The sequence below is a fragment of the Hylobates moloch genome, unplaced genomic scaffold (genome assembly GCF_009828535.3).
Source record: "Hylobates moloch isolate HMO894 unplaced genomic scaffold, HMol_V3 SCAFFOLD_2, whole genome shotgun sequence".
Taxonomy (NCBI): domain Eukaryota; kingdom Metazoa; phylum Chordata; class Mammalia; order Primates; family Hylobatidae; genus Hylobates; species Hylobates moloch.
This window is the reverse complement of record NW_026652277.1, coordinates 83,893,167-83,909,791: the sequence shown is the minus strand read 5'-3', so window position 1 is coordinate 83,909,791 and position 16,625 is coordinate 83,893,167. Positions and strand designations below refer to the sequence as shown.

General features: G+C 33.7%; 1 protein-coding gene across 2 annotated transcripts in view; it reads left to right on the top strand.

Annotated features, from left to right (window-relative positions):
• Positions 1 to 12,668, top strand: part of TTK (TTK protein kinase) — a 38,293-nt gene extending 25,625 nt beyond the window's left edge. For both annotated transcript variants that reach the window (XM_032152600.2, XM_032152595.2), the window contains exons 14-22: positions 1,172 to 1,264; positions 5,010 to 5,167; positions 5,291 to 5,442; positions 6,499 to 6,623; positions 7,942 to 8,022; positions 9,674 to 9,850; positions 10,174 to 10,258; positions 10,791 to 10,888; positions 12,265 to 12,668. In XM_032152600.2, coding sequence (XP_032008491.1) covers positions 1,172 to 1,264; positions 5,010 to 5,167; positions 5,291 to 5,442; positions 6,499 to 6,623; positions 7,942 to 8,022; positions 9,674 to 9,850; positions 10,174 to 10,258; positions 10,791 to 10,888; positions 12,265 to 12,348 — 1,053 coding nt within the window. In that variant the 3' untranslated portion in view covers positions 12,349 to 12,668. The remainder of the gene's footprint in view (positions 1 to 1,171; positions 1,265 to 5,009; positions 5,168 to 5,290; positions 5,443 to 6,498; positions 6,624 to 7,941; positions 8,023 to 9,673; positions 9,851 to 10,173; positions 10,259 to 10,790; positions 10,889 to 12,264) is intronic.
• Positions 12,669 to 16,625: the final 3,957 nt, after the last annotated feature.

Below are 16,625 nucleotides of genomic sequence, written 5' to 3'. Positions count from 1 at the left end.
AGGTACACAGAGAGATCCTCCAATATAAAGGAAGGAATGATGGGGCTGGTTGTATAGTACATCAACGGAAAGTTTGCTAGGGAAGACGCGGAGGTTCTGAAAAATTAAGTAACTTGTTGAACATCACTCAGGACAAAGTGGGGGACTGTATTAATGAGTTCTCACACTGCTATAAAGGAAAGAGGTTGAATTGGCTAATGGTTCCACAGGCTGTACAGTAGGCATGATGCCGGCAATCTTCTTGGCTTCTGGGGAGGCCTCAGGAAACTTTCAATCATGGCAGAAGGTGAAAAGGAGCAAATGTCACATGACTGGAGCAGGAGGAAGAGAGAGAGTTTGGGGGGAGATGGCACATACTTTTAAACCACCAGATCTCTTGAGAACTCTCAGAGAAGCACTGAGGGGGAAATCTGCCCCCATGATTCAGTCATCTCTCACCAGGCCCCACCTCCAACATTGGGAATTACAATTTGACATGAAATTTGACAGATCCAAACCATATCAGGGACATTGCTGAAATTTGCATTTCTCTCATTGACTTTGGAGCTCTTAGCACCTTAGCACATTGCTTCCTTTATAATATAAGGCTAAATGAGAAAGAAGAATACAGATATAGCCGGATGGTAGTGGCATGCCTGTAATCCCAGCTACTCGGGAGGTTGAGGAGGAGAATCGCTTGAGCCTGGGAGGCAGAGAGTGCGGTGAGCCGAGATCATGCCACTGCAGTCCACTCTGGGAGGCAGAGTGAGACCCTGTCTCCAAAAAAAAAAAAAAAATACAGATATAATTATGTGTGTATATATGTATATATTTAAGTAAAGAGGTATAAGGAAAAAGAATAGAAAATAAAAATGAAAAATATAATTTTATATTTTATTTTTTATATTTTTTTAAGCTTGTAAGTTTGCATATTGCATATTAAGTGGTTTTTTTCTCCTTAAATTTTCTTAAGTCAAAACCAGTTAAAGGGGAGACCTTGGAAGTTTGTCTACATTATTTTTTAAGGTTTTTTTTCTTTGATTAAGTAGAACAAGTCCTTTCAAAAATATTGTAACATTTCTAATTAAGATTTAAGATAATTTCAAAATGGGGAGCAGTTGACTGTACCAAATGTAAGCTAGTTTCTTAGGCATATTGATTGAACTTTTATTTATATATTTTACTTATTTAGGTTTTAGCATCCTCTTCAGCAAATGAATGCATTTCGGTTAAAGGAAGAATTTATTCCATATTAAAGCAGATAGGAAGTGGAGGTTCAAGCAAGGTAAGTATCTTAAAATATTTAAGAAATAAATAAAAATATTTTAAACTTTCTATTTTTTTGTCTTTTTACCTGTGAGGGCTGCTTTTCCTTAACTTCTAGGGGCCATGTTGCCCTTGAGCCAAAAAGCCATCTTCACACCTGCCCTTCTCTTCCCACTGCTCCTCACAAGTGACATATCCTCTTTCGATCTCTTATTCCCAGTCTCCTGCCTTTCCTTTCAATGTCCTATGCTTCTAAACTTCTCCTTTAATAACAAAAACATTGACATGGGGTAGCGAATGACCACTATGTATTATCACAAAAGAATCAGAAATTTCTCAGTCAGAATGTGATGTAAATTGCTAATATGTTTAGAATCATTCAGCAAGGATTTTTACTAATGGATTTTGTTTTCTTTTGAGTTATTCATTTCAGAAACAGAATTCAGTAACAAATGAATTTCTGGAATTAGATTTTTTCTAAATTTACCTGAGTTCTAAATTTATATTGTTTTACATCTCTGGATAGAAGGCATCTTAAGCATTATCTAAATTTACCATCTTTAATTGTCATTCAATTAAATCTACTTCCATTAGATTTTTGCCTTCATCACTCACCAAAATAACTGTAATCAAGACCACTAATGACGTCCATTTTTTTTGCCAAATCTAATTCTTAGCTTAGATTTTGGATTACTTAGCATTTGGGACAACTGATTTTTTTTTCTCAATGAAGCTTTCCAGACTTGGTTTGTGTTTTTCTCTTCTCAAATTGGCCATATCTATTGTCTTCCTCATGTTCCTGATCTCAGTGAAGCAGTGCTCCGGGCTTAGTCCTCAATCCTCTTTCATCTTTTTCTTAAACTCATTCATTGGTGTTCTCTTTCAGTCTTGTGGTTTCAAATACCATGTATATGCTGACAATTCCCAAACTTGTATTTCCAGCTCATACCTCTCCTTTGAATTCCAGACTTGTATATTCAACTTGACTATTCAACGTCGCTTCTTAGTGTCTACCAGGCATTTAAAACAGTATGTCCAAACGCAACTCTTGCTCCATAGCTTTTCCCTTTTGAGTAAATGGCAGCTTTGTTCTTTCAACTGATTGACCAAAAAATTGGTGCCTCTTACTGTCATACACACATCTAGCCAATCAGCAAATCTTGTTAGTTCTACTTCAAAGTGTCTCCAGAATCTATTTCTCATCATCTCCAGCATTATTATTTTGGTCAAGGCAACTTTTGTATTTTCACCTAAATTACTTTAATAGCCTCCTAAAGGATTTCATTGACTCAGTCCTTGCCCTCCTGGTCTATTTTTTAAAATCGTATATTGACAAATTATAGCTGTATATTTTTATGGGGTACAAGGTGGTATTAGCTTTTTTAATACAATATGAAGTGATTAAGCTAATTAACATCTATTACCTCAATTTTTTGTGTGTAATGAGAACATTGGCAATTGACTCTCTGCAATATTGAAATGTATAATATCCAATTATTATTTTCAGCATGCTATGCTAATCATCTAAAAAAAATCAAACTTGTTTCTCCTATTTGAGGCTTTGTATCCCTTCACCAACATCTCCTCATTTCCCTCAACCTCCAGCCTTTGGTAACCACCATTGTCAAAGGTGGTATGAGCTCTGCTCTATGAGTTTAATTTTTAGATTTCACATATAAGTGAGAACATGAGGTATTTGTCTTTCTGTATTTAGCTTATTTCAGTTCCTCCTGGCCTATTTTAACATGACATCCTATTTTCCTCTAGATATCCTCATGTGTCTTCTGAGTTAGGCCTTCCTTGCCCACACTCTAAAACTGCAACTCCCACCTTTCAATCACCAGTGTTCTCCATTCCCCCCTGGTTTGTTTTTATCTTACCTTCTAACATGTTCTGTAATTTACCTATTTGGTTTGTTGTTTGTGTCCCCCTGCACTTGAATGTGAGGTCCATGAAGATAGGGATGTTTTTCTGATTTGCTCAGTGATATTAGCCCCTGTATCCAGAACAGTACCTAGAACAGATAGGGATTGAATTTATTAGTTGAATTGAGTAAACTGTCTGTCCTTAGCTCTTTTGCTATTATAAGTTGTCAAGGATGACACATTAAACAAACACTGTTGGACTCATTTTAAGTTTTACTATAATTTCCTAATCCCACTCACATAATTAGACTTGCATATAAGGCCGTCTTATTAACTTACTAAAAATAAGGTATGTGCATTACCATGTGTATCAACTCTTCAATAAATATTGGTTTCATCATTCACTTCCTTTTATCAATCTATTTGAATTACCTAATTTAATTGCTTTCATAGAAATTACTTGGTTAATATTTATTGTTTATTTGTTATTTGGCTATATTTTAGTAGTATCAAGGTATTGACACTTAATAGAGGTATTTATTTAGTGGTATGTTTTCAGAGAATGTAGAGTAGTCTTAATGGCATTTTAACATTTTTTTCCTTGGAGTATAATGAAGGTGTAAGCTTACTTAAGTCAAGGGCCAAGTGATAAAGCAATGGCTGACCCATATTTTCTGAATTCAATTAAATTATCATTTAAGTTAATTATGATAGAGTTGAAAAACTCAAATGCCTCAAAGAAAGTAACGTGCGTTATGAAACTAATACCCTTTATGCTTTGCCTGTTTCAGAGTTTAGGCAGTGACCAACTTTTAAGGAGACTATTGAGAGTACCTAGAACAGTCATGGGGTAATGAGAATGGTCAAGACACTGGTAACTTCCCATAAAACTAACAAATCATAACTCTGACACTATCTCTATGAAATTGAAATAAGGCTTACCTAAACCAGATTGTAAGAGTTTTGCCAGGGCAGAGACAGTGGGGGCAATAATAAACTCATTCATGCAAAAATTGCTAAATCTAGGCACAATAGAGAAAACAACATCTGTGAATTGAATTGACTCTATATCATAGCCTTTAGTCATCCTTAATTTTTTTATTTTTCCTTGAGACAGTGTCTCACTATTTTGCCGAGGCTGGACTCAGATTCCTGGGCTCAAGCAATTGTCCCACCTCAGCCTTCTGAGTAGTTGGCATTAAAGGAGCAAACTACTGCACCAGGCTTGTCCTTAACATTTTGGAGTGTCTTTTTCTTTATGCTGTTTCCCTGTTTAGGGCATCCAACAGATTGTTATATATATGAAATTTAAACTTTTCTTACATGTTGATACAGAAACTTTAGATTTATACCTTTAAATTATTGAATGCCCATCATCATAGGTCATTGGGAATGGACTGTTACCTGCTATCAGAATTATTTGCCTTCCTTCTGCACTCAGAATAGGCCCAGAAACTTTTAATTGTTCATGTCAGTATTTCCTTTAGAATTTTCTCAACCTGGGCCAGGCGCGGTGGCTCACGCCTATAATCCCAGCACTTTGGGAGGCCGAGGTGGGCGGATCACGACGTCAGGAGATCGAGACCATCCTGGCTAACACGGTGAAACCCCGTCTCTACTAAAAATACAAAAAATTAGCCGGGCATGGTGGCTGGCGCCTGTTGTCCCAGCTACTCGGGAAGCTGAGGCAGGAGAATGGCGGGAACCCGGGAGGCGGGAGGCGGAGCTTGCAGTGAGCCGAGATCGCGCCACTGCACTCCAGCCTGGGTGACAGAGCGAGACTCCGTCTCAAAAAAAAAAAAAAGAATTTTCTCAACCTAAAATTCTAATAAATTTAGAATCATTTTGTGATAGTGTATAAATAGTATATTCTAAACTTCTCTTTGTTCTACTCTGTAGGTATTTCAGGTGTTGAATGAAAAGAAACAGATATATGCTATAAAATATGTGAACTTAGAAGAAGCAGATAACCAAACTCTTGATAGTTACCGGAACGAAATAGCTTATTTGAATAAACTACAACAACACAGTGATAAGATCATCCGACTTTATGATTAGTAAGAATTGTTTTTAAATTTAAAAAGAAAACTTTCTGCCATAGTTCTTCAGATAAATATTTAGTAAACTTTAATATAACCTAGCCATTTATTGTTTTGTTGCTTTTATTTGTTTAATTGCAGTGAAATCACGGACCAGTATATCTACATGGTAATGGAGTGTGGAAATATTGATCTTAATAGTTGGCTTAAAAAGAAAAAATCCATTGATCCATGGGAACGCAAGAGTTACTGGAAAAATATGTTAGAGGCAGTTCACACAATCCATCAACATGGTATTTAACAGTTTTTTTATATTTGTAAGGTTAAAATATTTGTTAATAGTGTCATCTTAGAGAAATATACCTATAATTTTAAGGCATTGCTTATTGGTATCTTTAACAAGATGAACTAAATAATTACAAGTTTACGTGAAGATAAAGGAACAAAACCATTTCTTAAAACACTGTTAACCCAAAGGATATAGGACATGAGCTCAAGTTCCCACATCTGTAATACAAAATGTATTTTTCTCAGTATTAACGTAGTCTGTCATCCTTATCTCCAAATACTTGGATTATAGCAGGTCTAAGACTTTGGGGTTCAGGCATCCTAAAAATATGAGATGTTTACTTTACTCATTGTCCTAATCATTTTGTATTGTATGCCCTGTGTGAGAAGTTGGTTTTTTTGTTTGTTTGTTTTTTACTGTTAGGCCTACCTTCTGGGTTGGTTTTTACTTGCCCTTGGTTCTTTTTAGGGTTTTTCTCTGCCTTTACCTTATCCTATATATTTTTTTGTTCTTAATAACTGTTACCCTAGTTAATTGTAATTTATCTCCTCCTTATATCTCTCTATAAGTTAAAGGATAATTCACCAGTGATCCAGATCAGGCTATAGGGGTGGAGATGTCAGCAGCATTAGGGTCTTACTGTCTGGCAGTATAATTTATGATGCTCTCTAGTGGGCGGTGAATCATAGTGGTTAAGAGGATAGATTCTGAAGCCAGACTGTCTGGCTTCAACTCATGACACTGTCACTTAGGCTGTGTGACCTTGTACAGGTTACTTAAACTCATTGCCTTAGCTTCCTTGCCTTACAGTGGGGATGATGATAATACTTCAGCATTGTTGTGAAGATTAAATGATTCAGTACTGTATAAACAATGAACTTAGAACAGTGCCTGGCACATAACAAGTGCTATGTAAATGTTTGCAGAATATATAAAAAAATTTATTGAATTGGATTCACTAATTGAAGGAATAGATACAGCTTTACCTGTAGACTGTGAATTTTTTGGTCCTTAGAATGTTTTGCATTGTTTAATATTACAGTGGATTTTTATTTTAAAGGCATTGTTCACAGTGATCTTAAACCAGCTAACTTTCTGATAGTTGATGGAATGCTAAAGCTAATTGATTTTGGGATCGCAAACCAAATGCAACCAGATACAACAAGTATTGTTAAAGATTCTCAGGTAAGGCTTTTCATGTTGGTTCTCTCACAGTAGAGTTCAATTCTTTTTTTACCTATGAAGTATTATATTGCAAATGAGTGTTATATTTTTAATCACCTCATTCTTCAAAGGATTTGAAGTCTTTTAATAAGAATAGATTTAAAAATATAAGCCATGATCATTATAATTTAGAATAGAAAGTCAAGATCAAACAGTAATATCTCCAGCATTTATGAATGGTTTTCCTATAGCTGAAGCAGAGAAACAGTGTAATATCTTCCTTGGAAATCACTTGATCATGATCAAAAACTGACCTGAAAATTTGGCTCAGAGTTTCCTTGTAGCAAAGAGGGAGTTGCAGTTATATGTTTTTCATTGTCTATGAGGTAAAATTATTTTTATTCTTCTAGAGAAGCAGACCTTTTCCTATCACTGAAATTGGAAAAAAATTTCTTAAGTGGGCCTTCATATTGTAAATGCCATAAGTATTATAAGCAACATTTTTATAATAGATATTGCAACAGCAAACTTAATGAAGTTGTTCTGTAAAAACTAAAGCAATGGCACCAAAGTATATATAAAAGATATTCTTGCTTGGAGCCAAGATGATATGTTCCATGTTTACAGATTTTTGATGTGAGTCCACCTTAATCCCAGGAGTAAAATGGACTTTGTTAGAAGGAATGATGGACGACATGCCCTATTTGACAGTCATGTCTCTTTATATCAAAAGTATGGCAGAGCAATGAGTTGTAAATCAGCTTCACAATATCTTCCATGTCAAGGCCCTAAAGCAGATATATTCTGTGTTTAAAGCAAACCATTTATTTTAGAAGAAAATGAGTTCATTGTAAGGTTGACATATCCTACTGCAGAAACTCAGAGGACTACTGTGAGACAAAGCTAGATGGTCTTTTTATTTATATATTGGTTGGCTTATTTAAAAAATATATTTTTTTAAAGTTGAGTATGTTACAACACAGAACGAATGGTAAGTCCCTGAATGGCCTCAAAGTTTATGGCCATTAATAGGATTTTAGCCTGGAGAGTTTTTAGGGCAGACTTTACTAGTTGCCCACTATAATCATAGAAAAAGCACAGCATTCTGAAAGGAGTCACTTTGCTGATTATGAACCCAACTCATTTTGCTGCAATTGTGAAGAAATTTGATATATATATATATATCTTAACATTGTCAGCAATTATTTGAAGCTTTCAAGGATATCATTGAAATTTATAATTACCCAAGTTTCCAAGGATCTGGCATTTGTATTTTTAAGAATCTAAAGCAGAATGAAACATTTTCATTGATTTGTGTTTTCTCTGACTTGGCATATAGGTTGGCACAGTTAATTATATGCCACCAGAAGCAATCAAAGATATGTCTTCCTCCAGAGAGAATGGGAAATCTAAGTCAAAGGTACTGAAAAGATTATTTACATCACAGTTATCTGGCAACAGTAGGGAATGCACTGTTTTCTGAATAAACTTACCAGATAACAATTTCTTTCAGTTCTAAAACTTTTTAGGCCATTACAGAGACATTGCTGGTTTTTTTCGTTTCCAATTCTTATTATTTTTCACCACTTATTCATTTGTGAATTCCACATTTCCAAGTACAGCTGGAGAATGTAATTGTTTTCTGGCCTGCCACTGGCTACTTTTCCACTGACTTTATCTCACTACCTCGATGAGTTTGTGTTAGCCTCATGAGTGCCTTTCGTCTGGGGCTCCTTTTGCCTACTGTGATGCTTTGGGCTCCCCGGCTAACCCTTCTTTCTCTACATTAGTGTAACCAAGTGGGTGCAAGCACACATTGTCCCAGGGACCTGCATTCATTCAAGTCATAGATCTGCCTCTTCATTAACAACTGTCTTTGGCCAAGTGACTTGCCTAGTTTCCCTGTCTCTAAATTGTGACTATAGACAGTGCCTATTGTAAAATAAATTGAGGATTAAATGGGAAAGAATATATAAAGTACTTAGTACATTTATCCAGCTCAGAGTCATTGCTTGATAAATGTGTTTTTATTTACTTAATTATATTTGCCTCCTTAGAAAATCTGGCTTTTAAGTGTTTTTCAAATAACTGGCATACAATTTTGCCAAATGTTTTCATAAAATTCTTTTTATATTTGTTTAGCCTCCACTGTTCTAAAACTTAAATTTCTTGTGTTTTTATTAGACTTTCTGTGGTTTTGTTCTTCTTAAATAAGCAGTTCCTGACTTCATTTATCAATTCTATTTTCATTTGCTTTACAACTGGAGTACTTACGATAACCAGAAACTTTTCTCTATGATTAACCATATTTATAGTTTATCATTTAATGCCCATGACAATGTACTTTTATAATTTCTATATCAGAGGTGAGGAAACAGACACATAGCATTACCAGTTAGTAACACATCTTCAAGATATGTTAAAGGTAATATTAATTTCATATAACTAATTATTTACTTGAAATAGCTTAAATGATTGGAATTGTGTAACTGGCTTAGATATAACTATTCTATTTAAAAGAATTGCTAACTGAATTAGTTTTTTACTTTGAAGATGTTTTAAAGCTTGTAAATACTTGAGGATTTTGGACACAAGCTCAGCATAGTTCTATAGTATATGCGCTTGGGTTTAAAGTTGTATTGCTTATTTATTATTTCCAATGGTCTTGTCTGAAGGGTTGCATAATTTCAACAACCTTTGAAACTGTATACATACTTTGTACTTATATAAAAATTTATTATAATCCAATAATTCTGGGGAAAACAAGTAAACTCAAAACTTACATTTTTTAGTTTTATATTTTCACAAGTTGGGAAGAATTTAATACTTTGTCTTAATTGAAATATTTTAATTTGAGGTTATAGAAAGATTTAAAGTAAAGCTCATATCTTCTGATGGAATAACCAACTGAAATGAAAACTAGAAAAAGATGTTTTGTCATGTTAACATAATGTAGTACACATTCATTGAGATTTAATTATGATTTTAAATATATATATTTAATGTATATGTTTTTCCATTTTATATGAAAATAACAGCAACTTTTTTGTGTTTGTTTGTTTTTTTCTTAGATAAGCCCCAAAAGTGATGTTTGGTCTTTAGGATGTATTTTGTACTATATGACTTATGGGAAAACACCATTTCAGCAGATAATTAATCAGATTTCTAAATTGCATGCCATAATTGATCCTAATCATGATATTGAATTTCCCGATATTCCAGAGAAAGATCTTCAAGATGTGTTAAAGGTAATATTAATTTCATGTAACTAATTATTTACTTAAAAGAAAGAGTTGAAATAATTGGAATTATGTAACTGGCTTAGATATAACTGTTCTATTCAAAAGAATTGCTAACTGAATTTTAGTTTTTTTACTTTGAAGATGTTTTAAAGCTTGTAAATATTTGGGGATTTTGCAGAAGTGCCTTGGGAGAAATAACCTTGTCATTACTTGAGTGGGATATCTAAAAAGCAACTTTTATAATATAATGTAATCTGGAAAAATACTTTATCAATATCATATATGAAAACCTGCTTTGTTTTTCTTTTAAAATATCTTTGTTTTAATAGTGTTGTTTAAAAAGGGACCCAAAACAGAGGATATCCATTCCTGAGCTCCTGGCTCATCCATATGTTCAAATTCAAACTCATCCAGGTACCACTTCTTTAAAAATTTGTTTATTACTAGTTGGTAATATAAACAGTCTGTTACCTATTAATATAACAAAGACAGAATCTAAATTGGCTACCCTTTGTCAGTCTGCCTTTTTCCTTAAGGAAGTTCCATTATTATAAATAGTAAATTTTTTTTTTTTTTTTTTTTTGCCCAGGCTGGATCAAGGCCAATTGGCTCACTCAAACCCTCCGGTTCATCCATTCTCTGCCTCACCTTCATACTGGACTACAGTTTAGTAGAGACAGGGTTTCACCGTGGTCTCTATCTCCTGACCTCGTGATCCGCCCGCCTCGGCCTCCCAAAGTGCTGGGATTACAAGCGTGAGCCACCGCGCCCGGCCTAAAGTAAATTTTTTTTTACTTCTGGTATTTATGTTTACTTATTCGAGATAACGGGTTATAATCAGTGATAAATTACAAGAATATCACTTGTGCTGTTAAACAAAATGTGTATTTATAATGGACTTATATTTTTCTTATTGGTACTAGTGTATTATTGATTTATTTTATAGGTAACCAAATGGCCAAGGGAACCACTGAAGAAATGAAATATGTTCTGGGCCAACTTGTTGGTCTGAATTCTCCTAATTCCATTTTGAAAGCTGCTAAAGTAAGTATGTCTATTCTTTATATTAATTTTAACTGTTTTATATAGTGAATTCAACACTTAAGGAAACAGGTAGTCTGAAGAAAAGTTGGTCCAATCATCAGATTGGTTATGAAACATGTTTCTACATTTAGATACTTAACATGTGCATTTTGACAAATATGAATTTACTTGATTTATATTCTTCTTCTGCATACAGTACAGTTCAAAGTAGATCATCACATAGGTGCGTTCAAAAGATTGCTGTCAGGTCTCAACTGGCATACATTTAATATAGGAATATAATGTGTCTTTTAATTCAGCACCATCATTAACACAGCTTTTGAATTCATTCCTTTCAGCCAGTTTTTTCCTTAGAGACGTTACATGTAATGGCTTTTTTGAAGCTGTACACAGCAGTCAACACAATTCTCAAAGCACAAGTCTCAAGCTTTTTAGCTTCCCAATGTCCATTTATGTCTATACCATGATTTTTCAAACATCTAGTTATTTCTAGAACGCTGTGAATGCTTATTGACCGACTGGTTTAGCCAACAAGCAGTTACTAATTATATATTTCAGTTACAACGTTATCATAAAATTATGGGAACCTAAACTATCCATACTCGTAGCTCTCTGGATACATATAAAGTCCATCTAAGTTGCCAAGAACTTGAATACATTTCTGAAGGAATTTACTGTACATTCACTTTATTTGCAGTTATATGATATGAGGTACCATGGCTAAATCAATTAGTAATTAAAAGTGGACCAAATTTGTTTTGTAATTGCTCTGTATTTTGTATCTCCATGTTTTAAATTTATACTAATGTATTGTTCAAAGCCTCTTATAGCTATAATTGAGGTGGATTATTTTTATAACTGAAGTTGTATGTTCCTTGAGGGCAAAGATGTCTGCCATCTTCATAAGTTAGATGTTAGCTGAGTCTTAAATCATTTTTAAATACGTGGATTTTAATATACATCTAATTATTATATTTATATAATAATTTGTAATGTCTTCTATTAGTTTATTATCATCTGAGAATATAAAGTTTCCTAATAAAGACATTTTGTATAGGAATTTACCTAAGACTGGCTGTATTTAAGAAAAAGTAAAGAGATAAAGAAGGCCTTGAAGGCTCATATGTATGTTTATTAGTAGCTCTGTTATATTTCTCTCATAGAAAGATTGAGTTATATCTCATGATAGGTAATGCTTAAGGATAAGCTTGGTGTTTAAAATTCTTTATTATCTCTAATAGCTTATAAAATAGTTTCCCAACTGTAAGAACAAGAGAGAAATAAATGTATTATATTTAGAATACATCAAAATACATCTACTAATGTGATAGTACATTGAACTAAAAAATTAAAAGATTTGTGTTTTTTAATTTCAGACTTTATATGAACACTATAGTGGTGGTGAAAGTCATAATTCTTCATCATCCAAGACTTTTGAAAAAAAAAGGGGAAAAAAATGATTTGCAGTTACTCGTAAATTGTCAAATACCATCTATAAAATATACTTGACTGTTATACTCTTGAATCCCTGTGGAAATCTACATTTGAAGACAACATCTCTCTCAAGTGTTACCAGCAAAAAAAATTCAGTAGATTATCTTTAAAAGAAAACTGTAAAAATAGCAACCACTTAATGGCACTGTATATATTGTAGACTTGTTTTCTCTGTTTTATGCTCTTGTGTAATCTACTTGACATCATTTCACTCTTGGAATAGTGGGTGGATAGCAAGTATATTCTAAAAAACTTTGTAAATAAAGTTTTGTGGCATAAAATGACACTAACATTTCAAAGTTGTAAGGTTGTTGTCTTTAAGCAAATGTATTGTTGGCATGGCAGCAAAATTCTTAATTGGTAAAAAGTAGATTAGGGAAGATGTGAGACTAGACCTTAGTAAATGAACTTTGAAAAACAAATCCTGAAGGGTTTGAATTCCAAAATAGACTTCCTAATTATTTCTGGCACTGATAACAGTCTATAATTTTAGGACTGAACTTGGCTCTTTCAGATATTCTTCATAACATCTGTTGTTTTTGGTATTTAGAATATCATGCTGGATTCTGTGTTGTAAGCTGTATAGGGCATGCCCTCACTGTATGACTTGCTAGGTAATGGATAATTGTAAATGTGGCCCCAGAGTCTCCTGACTGAATCTGATAGCTTAAAGTATCTTCACATAGCATCCTTTTCTCAATTTTTAAAAAAAGATTTTAAGAGATTTTATTTTTTATAGGAGCTTTAAGTTCACAGCAAAATTGAGCAGAATGTACAGAGTTCCCATGTATCGTCTCCCCACCCCGCCCCCACACATGTATAACCTCCTTTGCTGTCAGCATCCACCATATCAACATTCCACACCACAGTGGTACATTTATCACAGTCTGTAAACCTACCTTAACATATTGTCACCCAAAGTCCATAGTTTATATTGGGGTTCACTCTTGGTATTGTATATTATTTGGGTTTTGACAAATATATAATGACATTTATCTACCATTGTAACATGATACAGAATAGTTTCACTGTCTTGAAAGTCCTCTGTTCTTTGTCCCTTCATCCTTCCCTCTACCCTAATGCCTGGGAACCACTGATCTTTTTACTATCTCTGTAGTTTTACTTTTCCAGAATGTTACTGTCATGTAAGTGGAATCATACAGTCTACATAGCCTCTTCAGATTGGCTTCTTTCACTTAGTAACATGTCTTTTTGTGGCTTGCTAGCTTATTTCTTTTTAGCACTAGTTAATATTCTATCGTCTGGATGTTCCGCAGTTTATCTCTTTATCTACTGAAAGATACCATGGTTGCTTCCAAATTTGGGCAATTGTGAATAAAGTTGCTATGTGCAAGTTTTTGTCTGGACCTAATTTTTTAGCTCTTTTGGCTAAATACTCCTTTGGGACCAAGGAGTTTGACTGCTAAATTCTATGTAAGAGTGTTTAGTTGTGTAAGAAAGCACCAAACTGTCTTCCAAAGTGGTTGTACTGTTTTGCATTTTCACCAGCAATGTTTGAGAGTTCCTGTGGCTCCATATCCTTTTCAGCATTTGATGTCTGTGTTTTGGATATGCGGCATTCTAATGGGTTGGTAGGGGTATCTCATTTTAATTTACATTTCCCTAATGACATGATGTTGAGCATCTCATTTTTATATGCTTATTTACATCTGTATATCTTCTTTTGCCCATTTTTAAATTGGTTCATTTTCTTATTAAGGTTTAAGAGTTTTGTGTATTTTGAATAACAGTCCTTTATCAGATGTCTTTTGCACATATTTTCTCCCACTTGTGACATTTCTTCCCATTCTCTTCATTCCCAAATTTGTAACTGTGGTTATTAGTTTTCAGGGTTATTGGTTTTAAGTTAATGTAGTGTAATAGGTAAGTAGTAAGCTTAAACAGGAATTCTGCAAACCACACTCATAGAGAAAACATGGTAAAAATTCACCCTGGAAGTCAGGCATTTGTCTACCTGTGTTCATTGAGAATACTATTTTTTTCTTTTTAAAATTATCTTGAAATTTATTTTGCATATAAACAATTTTTTTTAATACTTGTCATGTTTAGAGTTAGAAATTCTCTTATGGGGAAAAGCATTGTTTTGTCTATTGCTTCAATGGGTTATTGATAAAAGTGTCTTTGTGTTACAATTACTAACCTATAGTCAGAATCAGTTAATGTTTTGAAAATACATATTTAGGAAAGCATTGGCTATTTTTTGACCTTTAAGCTTTCATATCAATTTTATCAGTTCATTAAATTCCACACACAAAATAATCATGTTGTGATTATTTTGTGTGTGGAATATTATCTTTGTCTTTGTGCTAGTCATGGTACTTGGGGGAAAAAAAGCAAGCATATGAGGTTTCCTATAATGGCATCTTCCAAAGATGGATTTCCAAGTGCAGAGAAGATTTTTGCTTGCTTATACCAGATCCCAGAGGCTTACCTAGGGCTAGAATATTCTAAGTTCAAAGCTTGAGGTTCTCAGAACCAGGTGATACAAAATCGGGTTAAAATCCACTTGGTTTATTTCTAGAGGACACTTGTCCAGGGAGATCAGCCCTTCTGGTTCCAGCTTAAAGCAAATGTCAGGTGTGTCTTTCCTCCTTAGGAAGTTCCTGGATTTTGAGTCTTGTTTATCGTACTCTACCAGGTTGCCAAACCTATACCTCAGTTTCACAGATGTTTCTTCTAAAGACAAATGCTCAGTTGTGCTTATCTCTCTGGGTTCTCATCTTCATTAATGTTTAGATTCCATAATTTCCCACTAATTTGAAAAACTAAAATTCATGCCAATTTATATTCCCACTATCAGTATTAAGAACTCATTGGTCTACGTACAACATCTTTTATACTTAATATTGTCAGAATTTAAAGGTTTTTGCCATCTCATAGGTATACAATAGTATTTTTGCAGTGTCTTTAATTTTTTGTTTAGTAATGAGGTTGGGCATTTTGTCATATGTTTATTGACCATTCTTTTTTTTTTTTTTTTTTTTTCTATCACTGAAAAGCCAGGTCCTTACTCTCTGGTATTCATATGTTTCATGTCATTTTTTGATTACCTTTTTTTATTTCTTTGTAAGTGTTCTTTGTATTACAATTACCTGTAATCAGAATCAGTTAATGTGTTGAAAATAGTTTTAGGAGAGTATCGACTATTTTTGGCCCCTTGAGCTTTCATATCAATTTTATTAGTTCATTAAATTCCATAGACAAAATAATCATGTTGAGGCCAGGCGTGGTGGTGACTCACGCTAGTAATCTCAACAGTTTGAGAGGCTGAGGCAGGGAGACGGCTTGAGGCCAGGAGTTTGAGACCAGCATGGGCTACATAATCAGATCCATTATTTGCAAAAAAATGAAAATAAAAAACAATTAGCTGGGTGTGGTGGTGCAGCATACCTGTAGTCCTACTTTCTTGGGAGTCCAAGGCAGGAAGATCAGTTGAGTCCAGGAGTTTGAGGCTGCAATGAGCTATGATTATGCCACAGCACTCCAGCCTGGGTGACAGAGTGAGCTCCTGCCTCCAGGAGGCACATACAAAAAATACAATAAATAAAATAATTTTTAAAATCATACTGAGATTGTATTTATAGTTTCATAGAACATTTAGGTCATTTAGAGATAATTGCTATTTTATGATATGAGTCTTCCTATCAGTGAGCATGTTATAGTTCTCACTTTATTTAGGTCTTCTCTTATCTTTCAATAAACTTTATACTTTTTTTCATACAGGTCTTTCACATCTTTTGTTGGCTTTATTACAAAAGCTCTGTTGCTGTTGTAAATAGTATCTTCTAAAAATTACCTTTCTTAATTTTCTGTTCTTTTATACCACCGTAATTGGTTTTTTAATTTAATTTTTGCAATTAACTTCATCAGGGAGTGTAATTGGTTTTTGTGTATTGAACTTATAGCCAGCCACCTTGCTAAGATTTTTATTTTCCTAATTAACCTAAAGGTTCCAGTGTTTTCTATATAAATAGTCATCACATGTAGGATCATCACATCAGACACAGAGGGGCTCTATTTGTTTATTACTAAATCATGTTCCTTTTTCTTCTTTCTTTTTTTGAGTGCACTAATATCTTTATTTTAATATTGAATGAAAATAGTGATAGTGCTAGTTGTTGATTTTATTTTTTTATTTTTTTTATTTTATTTATTTTTTTAATTTTATTTATTTATTTTTTTATTATACTTTAGGTTTTAGGGTACATGTGCACAATGTGCA